At 35.6% G+C, this 10,793-nt stretch overlaps 1 protein-coding gene and 1 pseudogene across 2 annotated transcripts; one reads left to right on the top strand and one right to left on the bottom strand.

Moving 5' to 3' along the window:
- Positions 1-360: 360 nt before the first annotated feature.
- On the top strand, positions 361-1,305 carry LOC311608657 (olfactory receptor 4C15-like; the record flags this gene model as incomplete). Its single annotated transcript, XM_084801223.1, has 1 exon — positions 361-1,305. The coding sequence occupies exon 1, from the start codon at positions 370-372 to the stop codon at positions 1,303-1,305; it is 936 nt and encodes a 311-aa protein (XP_084657349.1). The 5' UTR covers positions 361-369.
- A 6,882-nt stretch (positions 1,306-8,187) lies between these two features.
- LOC311608650 (olfactory receptor 4C15-like) lies at positions 8,188-9,100 on the bottom strand (annotated as a pseudogene). The gene has a single exon. The product of its transcript is annotated as an olfactory receptor 4C15-like (transcript).
- Positions 9,101-10,793: the final 1,693 nt, after the last annotated feature.

Below are 10,793 nucleotides of genomic sequence, written 5' to 3'. Positions count from 1 at the left end.
ATTAGCTATCACAAACTACTTATAATGAAGTTGGCAAGCATAACTAATAAACCTGACCTTTTGCTAATATCTAGAATATGTTTTCAAAATGCCTTTTGATGTTTCACTCCAGAAATTGTATATAGATTGATAAAAGCTGACCAAAGAAAAATTATTTTCTTTTATATACCAGAAAATGTTTAAATTACCAATATTCAAAATGAAGCTGTTTAAAAGCCCTCAATATTTTAATCTGCCACAATTCTACATGTTATACAACTATGTTCTTCCAAAAATTCTAATATTCTACTCTCAATTACAGTTAAAAGACTTTTTTCTGATTATTGCTGATTTTCATGAACATATTTTATATTTATCAGCTTGAGAATCATGAAGAACCAGAGTTTTGTAAGTGAGTTCATCCTCTTGGGGCTTTCTCAGAATCCAGAAGTTGAGAAAATACTGTTTGTTGTATTTTCATTGGTCTACATTGCAACTATTGGGGGCAACATGGTCATTGTGGTGACCATCATCTACAGCCCTGCACTGCTGGGCTCCCCCATGTACTTCTTCCTGGCATTCCTGTCCCTACTGGATGCATGCACTTCTTCTACTGTCACACCCAAGATGATTGTAGACTTCTTCTATGAGAGGAAGACCATCTCCTTTGAGTGTTGCATGACACAGCTGTTTACCAGCCACTTCTTTGCAGGAGTTGAGGTGATTGTCCTGACCGCTATGGCCTATGACCGCTATGTGGCCATTTGCAAGCCTCTTCACTACGCTTCAATCATGACCCGGAGACTCTGTGGCACTCTTGTAGGGGTGGCCTGGGCAGGGGGATTTCTACATTCTGTCACACAAGTTATCTTCACTTTGCAGTTGCCCTTCTGTGGACCCAATTTTATTGATCATTTTATATGTGATTTATTCCCATTACTGCAGCTTGCCTGCACTGACACACATATTTTTGTCATTTTGGTGTTTGCTAACAGTGGATCTTTCTGCATCATTATCTTCTCCTTGTTGATTGTCTCCTATGGTGTCATCCTCTTCTCTCTAAGAGGTCACACATCTGAAGGACGAAGTAAAGCTCTTTCCACCTGTGGATCCCACATTACTGTTATGATTTTGTTTTTTGTCCCATGCATATTAATATATGCTCGGCCTTCATCTGCCTTTTCCTTTGAGAAAAACACCCTTATATTTGCCTCTGTCCTGACACCGTTGCTCAATCCTATAGTTTACACTTTCAGGAATAAAGAAATGAAGAATGCTATCAGGAAAATGTGTAGAAGATTGATAGTGTCTTCTGATAAATTTTAAAATTTATCAGAATATTATACTTTCCGTGCTAGGTAGTTGGGTCAGTGCAAAAGAGAACCCTCTGTACAAACAGGAGATCCTGCATTCCAGCACCCATGCCAGAAGCCGTGTACAGCAGCAAACCTTTACCCCAGTGCGAATGAAGAGGAAATAGGTGGCTTTAAAGGCTCAGAGGGACTTGTCTAGAGGAAATTAGGTATAGGACTATAGATTGATACACACTCTCTTCTTTCACTGTAGTTATATGGACAGGCATAAAACCTTCTACTGTACACAAATATTTACACTACCCACACATACACACAGGGACACAAACACAAGAAGCAAAAAAGTACACTTAGAAAATAATGCAAACAACCAAGAAGTCACTATTTACTTAGATAAATACTCCGTGTTTTACTTGTTATACAGAAAGGAATGACATCATTGAATAAAGGGTGTATCAACTGATTAATAAATAGGGACACATGAAAATTAAACCCTGTCCAATTTTATGTTCATGTAAATGTAGTCATGTAAATTCCAATCACATTCAAAAAGGCCTAAGTATTAGATGTCAGACATTAACCCTATGTTTTATTTTAAAAATTGTTGAAGAGGAGGGAGAGAGGGCTTGGGAGTTAAGAGCACTTGCTGCTTTTCCATTGGACCGGAATACAAATTTTAGCACCCATGCAATTTGTTGCAATTTGTTGTTACTCTTGTTTCAGGAAATCTATCATTTTCTTCTTGCTTCTACATGCAGCAGTCACTCATGTGGTACACAGACATACATGAAAGTAAAATGCCGTACATATTTGACAATTATACATGTTAATTTGACATTAGAAAACTACAGAAATAATTTTAAGGAAAACAGGATTTCTCAGGGACATCATAAGACATAAAAACCTACAAATGCAGGGAGAGGTTGACAAATAGCACTCAGATTTTATTTATGCCTATATCATTTGACTTTAGTATTAATGTGAGTCCATTCATTCCTTGGAGAACTTTTGAGTTAGTTCTTGGATTTCATGATGAAGTATTACTAGTTGAGGCAGAATTCCTTTGGGTCAAATGACTATCCCATCTATTGGGCACTGAGGCAGCTCAGCGTGACAATACTCACAAGCACCTTCTCTTCCAGTGTAACTAAGGACAGGTGCAGGAATCACATTGCTGATAGGGGTAGGGCTAACATAGTAACACGGTGTCTTCCTATAGCCCACTCTTTTACAGAGGGGAACAGAAGTTTTAAAAAGGCTAATAGATTTCAATTTATTTTTTGATCTTAGTATTCTTTATCTAATGAAAACAATTATGTTTAAAAAATTATCAACAGTTGTCACCAAAATGTAAGTCTAATATCTCTAAGTAAACAGCTATTTTGCTAAATTCAGAGTGTCAAGTAAAGTGTGCAGGAAATTAAAGACTCATACTTTCCCTCTCATACCTATGAAAACTAGCAGACTGGTTGAATTTTATGTGAAAATTTAGAAAATGCACTGTTTGTTTCTCCCCAATTTTACACCCAGAGAAAATGTACAAGAGCCTGCGAAAGATACATGAGATTGTATGACTTCGCATTGGAAAGTAAATAAAGAATTAAGACTAGGGTTAAAAACAGAATCTTGACAATCTGTGTGCATCACATTTGACAAGATATGTAACTAAAGGACAGATGTGCTAAGGAGATTTGCTCACCTCTTTGTGTCTGTCACGACTTCTCGACGACCCTTCCCTACACACAGAAGTTTCTGGTGTTGAGTTGAGTTGTTTGCTTCTATGAATTAGATTAAAATGCAGAGATCTAACATTGGTTGCTCAATAGCTTTATCAAGATGTGAATCCAAAGTATTAAATGAAGCAGTTAAAAAATGTTATAAAAATGTTATTCTGACTACAATGTAGTAGCAAAACAAACTTATTTGTACCATTATATTGTGTCCAAATATTATTTTTTACTTTAATTCTTAATGTCCAATTGTGGACTCTAGAGATGATATAACAATAAGAAAACAAGATTCAATTTTCAGCCAAGATTTAAAGCCATGTGACTTGCTTTTATTCACACTAACTTCAAGATTAGAATTTACTGAGAATCTCCTAACAGCCGATGATCGAGTTTCTGTTCTATTTCTGTGTTCATTTTGTTTTGGTATGGTAAAAATTCATTAAAAGAACTTAGTTTTGAGGCACTGTAAATTATATTAACACTTTTTAGTTTATTTCAACAATTGCACTAATTTTTTACAGATCTTGTTTGTTGTTGTTGCTTGTTTGTTTTGAATCTGGGTCTTACAATGCAGCTCTAGTTGGCCTCAAACTTATATGTATCTGCCATCCTTTCCCTCTGCAGTGCAGAAGTTTAAAGAGTGTCTCAGTGTACCTGGCCATATTTGAATAATTTTCTGGCTCTTTTTGAGAGCTAAACTGTTCTGGCTCAAACTCCTCTCCACGAAGACTCACTTAATCTTGCTTCTCTCAGCTTCTTACTGCTCTGCTTCTCCTCAAACTAACTCTAGCAACCTATTCTAATCTTGCCATTCATTCTCAGTCTCTTGCTCAGTCTTCACCTGTGTCTACCTTGTTCTCTCTGCCATTGGTCTTTATAAGACTGTCCTAGTAAAAACTGTCTCTGAATTCTCCAAGCTGAACGAACTGCCACAAACTGAACAGCCACTAATTACTCCACTGCACTGCCTCTCAATTGACTGACTCAAACAAACATGCTGGACCTCAGAGATATACATGTCTCTGTCTCATGAATTCTGGGACTAAGGGCTTGTACCACCACATTTGGACCTAAGCTTTCATTGCCTGAAACTTACTCTACACCATCCTGGCCAGGAACTCAGACATCTGCTTGCCTCTGACTCCTGGCATTAAAAGTATGATTGTATTCCTGCTGGATCATACAGACCTAATATTCCATGCTACAGCAGCTGTGTTGGTGGATTAAAATTCCTCTACAGGATGATTGTGGCCTCATAAAATGAATTTCATAATGTTCTTTCTTTTCCTATTTATGGAATAATTTGATAAGTGTTGGTATTATCTCTTCCTTGAATGTCTTATTGAATTCTGTTATAAAACTATCTGGCCCTGGACTTTATTTTCTTGGGAGATTTTTAATGACTGTATTTTTTAGTGGTGTTAGTCATATTTAAATTGCTTACCTATTCTTGATTTAACTTTCATAAGTAGTATCTATCAAGAAAATTGTCCATTTCATTTAGATTTTCAAATTTTGTGGAGTACAGGTTTCTGTAGTAAGAATTCCTCAGTGTGGGCATGGTACCTTTTGTTATATCTCCCTTTTCATCTCTGGTCTTGTTAATTTGGATATTCTCTCTCTTCTTTTTAGTTAGTTTGGCTAAGGGTTTATCTTGTTGGTTTTCTCAAATCTTGGTTTTGTTGATTCTTTTGTTGTTGTTGTTTATGTTGTTATTGTTCCTGTTCTCTTTATTTATATTTTATTGATTTCATCCCTGAGTTTGATATTTCATGTCTTCTATCCTTTTTTTTCCCAGAACTTTCAGGTGTGCTGTTAAGTATGAGATCTCCTTAAATTCTTTCTGAAGGCATTTAATGCTATGAACTTTCCTCTTAGCACTGCTTTTATTGTGTCCAATATATTTGGCTATGTTGTGCCTTCATTTTCTTTTTCTTTTCTTTTTCATTTTTTTCTTCTTTATTAATTTATTCTTGTTACATCTCAATGGTTATCCCATCCCTTGTGTCCTCCCATTCTTCCCTCCCTCCCATTTTCCCCTTATTCCCCTCCCCTATGACTGTTCCTGAGGGGGATTACCTCCCCCTGTATATGCTCATAGGGTATCAAGTCTCTTCTTGGTAACCTGCTATCCTTCCTCTGAGTACCGCCAGGTCTCCCCCTCCAGACTTCATTTTCATTGAATTCTAAAAAGTTGTTGGTGTCTCTTTATGTTTTTCTTAAAACAATCATCATTGACTAGGGAGTCCCTCAGTTTCAATGGGTTTGTAGCCTTTCTGTTGTTTCTATTGTTGCTGAAGTCCAGCTTTAATCCATGGTGGTCCGATAAGATACCGGGGGTTGTTTCAATTTTCTTGTATCTGGTGAGATTTACTTTGTGTTCAAGTATATGGTCAGTTTTAGAGAAAATTCTGTGAGGTGCTGAGAAGAATGTATATTCTTTTGTGTTTGGGTGAAATCTGTATTTTTCTGTTAGGCCAGTTTGACACATAGCATCTGCTAGTTTCATTTTTTTCTCTGTTTACTCTCTGTCTGGAAAATGTTCATTGGTGAGAGTGAGGTGTTAAAGTCTCCTACAATTAAAGTGTGGTGTTCTACATGTGACTTAAGCTTTAGCAATGTTTCTTTTACAAATGCGGGTGCCCTTGCATTTGGGGCATAGATGTTCAGAACTGAGATGTCATGTTTTTCTTTTGATGAGTATGAAGTGTCTCTTTCCATCTCTTTTGATTAATATTGATTGAAAGCCTATTTTATTTGATATTAGAGTGGCTACTCCAGCTTGCTTTTTTGGCCAGTTTTCTTGGAAATTCTCTGTCCAGCCATTTTCTCTGAGGTATTGTCTATATTTGTTGCTGAGGTGTGTTTCTTGTATGCAGCACAATGATGAAACCTGTTTTCTCATACACTGTTAGGATGTGGCTTCTTAGTAGGGAATTGAGTCCATTGATGTTCAGATATATTAATGGCCCATGATTTTTTTTTGTTTTTTATTTTTTATTTTTTGCAGAAGGAAGCTGTATTTCCAAAGTTTTATACTTGACTCACAAGTTTCATTACTTTTCCATCAACTTAAGATTCCAAAAACAACATTCCACAATGGTACTAAGATACTCCAAAACGTGTCTCCAACAACTTTACTCAAGCATAGACTACTTAGTATCATTCATTATCCTGTCAAACAAGCACTTCTTTACATTTAAATATATTTTTGTTTCAAAAATCAGGTTAAATATTGAGTTGTTATATACTGTTTCTTCTGGTAATATCCAATAGTTTCATTACTAATTGAAAGTAAGAAATATAGTCAGAAGAAATGGCCTAGTAGGCGATTTGCTTGCTGCCTTAGGAGGCAGATTTAGAGGCAGCTTTAATGTCCAATCTTCACTGCTATTACTCTCTCTCTCTCTCTCTCTCTCTCTCTCTCTCTCTCTCTCTCTCTCTCCATTCATTTTATTCTGCCCAATAATTTTTTTAAAAAAGCATATTGATGTAATTAACTAAACTAGTAGCACCTAACATCACTACAAATATGATTATAATAGGTGATGTTGTTTTGATGTTGGTGTGTGTGTGTGTGTGTGTGTGTGTGTGTGTGTGTGTGTGTGTGTTGTGCTTTTTCGTTCTTTTGGTTTTGGTAGTGTGGAATTATTTATTTCCTGTGTTTTCTTGGGTGTATTTAGCCTCCTTGTGTTGGATTTTCCCTTCTATTATCTTCTGTAGGGCTGGATTTGTGAATAGATACCATTTAAATTTGGTTTTGTTATGGAATATTTTACTTTCTCCATTTATTATAACTGAAAGTTTTGCTTGTTATTATAGTCTGGGCTGGTATCTGTGGTCTCTTAGAGACTGCAAGACATCTGCCGAGGTTCTTTTGGCTTTTAGAGTCTCTATTGAGAAGTCAGATGAACTTCTGATAGATCTCTCTTTATATGTTGCTTGGCCAATTTTCCTTGCAACTTTTAATATTCTTTTTTGTTATGTACATTTATTGTTTGAATTATTATGTAGCAGGGGGATTTTCTTTTCTGGTCTAATCCATTTGGTGTTCTTTAAGCTTCTTGTACCTTTATAGGCATCTCTTTCTTTTGTTAAGGGAACTTTCTTCTTCTTCTTCTTCTTCTTCTTCTTCTTCTTCTTCTTCTTCTTCTTCTTTCTCCTCCTCCTCCTCCTACTACTACTACTAAACTACTACTATTATTCTTAGGCTTGATCTTTTCATAGTGTTCCAGGTTTCCTGGGTGTTTTGTATCAGGAACTTTTTCAATTGAACATTTTCTTTAACCGGTATATCAATTTCTTCTATTGTATCTTCTATGCCTTAAATTCTTTCTTCCACTTCTTGTACTTTTTTGGTGATGCTTGCATCTCTAGTTCTGTTCCCTTATGTAGGATTTTCAGCTCCAGGATTCCCTTTTCTCCTTCCCCTCATTTTTTCACTAGATTGCCTATGCTTTACAAAATGTTTGACTGAAAGTCTTAGCATGTCACTTTGTGTTCTCTTGGAATGACTTCAATATTTTTCTTCTTCAATTTTCAAATACACATTTATTTTGCTATTAGTGTCAACTAAACAGTGTCAATAACAGTCATTCAAATGCTCAACCTTTGTCAAATATTTAATTAAATAAATGAGAGGATAATGTTAACTGGCTTAATTTTCATATAATTATGCTTAGTGGGTTTTCCAAAGTTAAGTTGTGAATGTAGAAACATAAATTCTCACTCCCACTATTTGCCCAATATAATATTGAAATTTTAAGTTCCTTTCACTGAGCTTCCTAGGTTTTTTGTTTGTGGGAGTTTACATGGAAGAAGTATGCATGTCTGTGTATATGTTATACCACATACGAGTACATGTGAAGGGTAAAAAGTATTTGTAACTCTTAACATTCATTTAGAAACAAAACAAGTCACAGTTACAACCTTCTATTTTATTCTATCCCATTTTCTTAGAATAAGTCTCCACTGAACCTTGAACTCATTAGTCAGCAGAAAAATCCACAATGAAAAATAAAACTCAGATATCTACGAATCTCCTGTGCACCTGTACTGGATTTAAAATGTATTTCTATGCTTAGTTATGAAAAGTTTATGAAAATTAAATCTCAAACCATCATGTTCACATAGCAAGTGCCCTTGCCTACTGAAAATGGAATATTTTAAAATTCATCAGAATCTACTCTTAATCTCTTCCACATTTTTCTCATGGCATTTATCATTTCCTTGTTTCTGAAAGTGTAAGCCACAGGATTTATCAATGGTGTCAGAATGTTAATTAATATGATCATGTTTCTTTCAAAAGAGAAATCAGATGTAGGTCTTACATAAATTAATATAAATGGGAGAAAGCACAAAAGCACAACAGTTACATGGGATCCACAGGTGGAGAGAGCTTTTTTCCGACGTTCAGAACTGTGAGCTCTCAGAGAGAACAAGATGACACCATAGGAGACAAGCAATAAGGAGAAGATTATGATGCAGATAGCCTCACTGTTGGCAACCACCAAAACAAGAAAAATGTGAGTGTCTGTGCAGGCAAGCTTCAGTAACAGGAACAAATCACACATGTAGTGATCAATGACATTGGGTCCACACAACGGCAACTGCAATGTACAATAGAATGCAAGAAGCCTCCCACCAAGGACACCAGCACCAAAATGCCACAGAGCCTCCTGGTCATGATGGAAGAGTAGTGAAGTGGCTTGCAAATGGCCACATAGCAATCATAAGCCATGGATGCCAGAACAATAACTTCTGCCCCAGTGAAGAAATGAACTGTAAACAGTTGTGTCATATAACAGTGAACAGAGACAGTCTTTCTTTTGTAGAAGCAGTTGATAGTTATCTTGGGTGTCTGTAGAAATGCATGAATGCAGGCAAGACAGGGATGCTAAGAAGAAGTACATGGGGGAGCCCAGCCCTGCAGGGCTGTAGATTACAGTCACCACAATTATCATGTTGCTTCCTATAGTTGCAAGATAGACCAACAAAAATGTAACTATTTTTTTCCACATTCAGGTTCTGTGAAAGCCCCGGGAGTATGAAATCAGTGACAAAGCTCTGGTTTTGCATGATTCATAAGAAGTCAGTAAAAGTAAACTTTCCTAACATAAAACTCCAGTTATGAGAAAAATTTCTTCTTATAAATTTGTGATATGATATCATCATCAATAAGATGGCATGGCACATATTTTAAAACTATCTTGGTTGAGCCTCTTCCAGTTGAAAATACAACATTAAAAATACTTTGAAGGCTATTGTGTAACCAGAAGAACTGAAGAAAAGATGGTTTATTAAATACTTGAAAGTAGTCACAATTCAAATATTTTATACAAAGATCTTTTTTTGTGTGAGTAGAAATAAATATCTCATTTTGGAAATATCAGGTTTTTAAGAATCTGTTGGGTTTCTTCAAGAGAAATATGAAAACAATATTGGAACAATAATCTAAATATGAGCAAAAGACCAGAATTTATAATTTATTCCTACAGCCTTCACAGCGCAAGCCATGGCTGCATAGCCTCCAGTGTCTCCTCAGAGCACTCCTTATACAACAAGATAAGAAGTGGCAAAATGTACTGTTGAGTGCTCATAAAAGTATCTAGTGCTACAGAAGATGAATAAATTAGAAGAGTTAAAGTTTCACTTCTGCTCCATTTTAAAGCATGACTAGAAAAATATTAAAAATACCCTATTATCATCACAACAAAAATACCTCTTTTCCCATAAAATAAACAAACAAACAAAACCCATAAAGAAATAAACCAAAAAAAGTTACAGTGGATTACCTTGATGGATTTCCATATATTAAACCACCCTTGCATGTCTGGGATGAAGCATACTTAGTCTTGGTGTTGATATTTTCAACATATTCTTATGTTTGGTTTGTAAGTATTTTATTGAGTATTTTTCCATCAATGTTCATAAGGAAAATTGGTCTGAAATTCTCTTTGTTGGGTCTTGATGTGGCATAGGTATTAAGGAAACTGTGGTTTTATAAATGAGTTTGGTAGTAATCCTTCTGTTTCTATTTTGCAGAGTAGTTTGAGGAGTATTGATATTAGTTCTTCTCTTAAGTTCTGGTAGAATTCTGAGATGAATCCATCTGGCCCTGGGCTTCTGTTTGGCTGGGAAACTTTTGATGACTAATTCTATATCCATAGAAAATATAGGGTGGTTTTTAAATATGTTTGTTTACATGATCTTGATTCAACTTTGGTAAGTGGAATTTATCAAGAAAATTGTCCATATCATTTAGATTTCCAAATTTTGTGACATGTAGGCATTAGAAGTAATACCTAATGGTTCTTTGAATTTCCTTGATATCTATCATCATGTCTCCCTTTTCGTTTCTGATTTTGACACTCTGTCTTTGCCTTTTAGTTAGTATGGCTAACCATTTGTCTATCTTGTTGATTTTCTCAAAGAACCAACTCAGTTTCATTTCTTTTAAATTATTGTCTTCATTTCTAATTTATTGATTTCAGCCCTGAGTTTGATGATTTCCAGCACACTATTCATTTTGGGTGTATCTGCTTCTTCTTTTTTTTTTCTAGAGCTTTCAGGTGTGCTGTTAAGTTGCTATAATGGGATCGCTCCAATTTCTTTATGAAAGCGCTTAGTACTATGAAATTTCTTCTTAGCACTGCTTTACTTGTGTCCCATTGGTTTCATTATGCTGTACCATCATTTTCACTGAATTCTAAGTATTTTCTTTCTTTCTTTCATCCCTGACCCAGTCGTCCTTGAGTAGAGTGTTGTTCAG

The sequence above is a fragment of the Acomys minous genome (assembly GCF_964271855.1).
Source record: "Acomys minous genome assembly, chromosome: 11".
In the NCBI taxonomy this organism is placed as follows: Eukaryota; Metazoa; Chordata; class Mammalia; order Rodentia; family Muridae; genus Acomys; species Acomys minous.
This window is presented reverse-complemented; position numbering and strand designations above follow the sequence as displayed.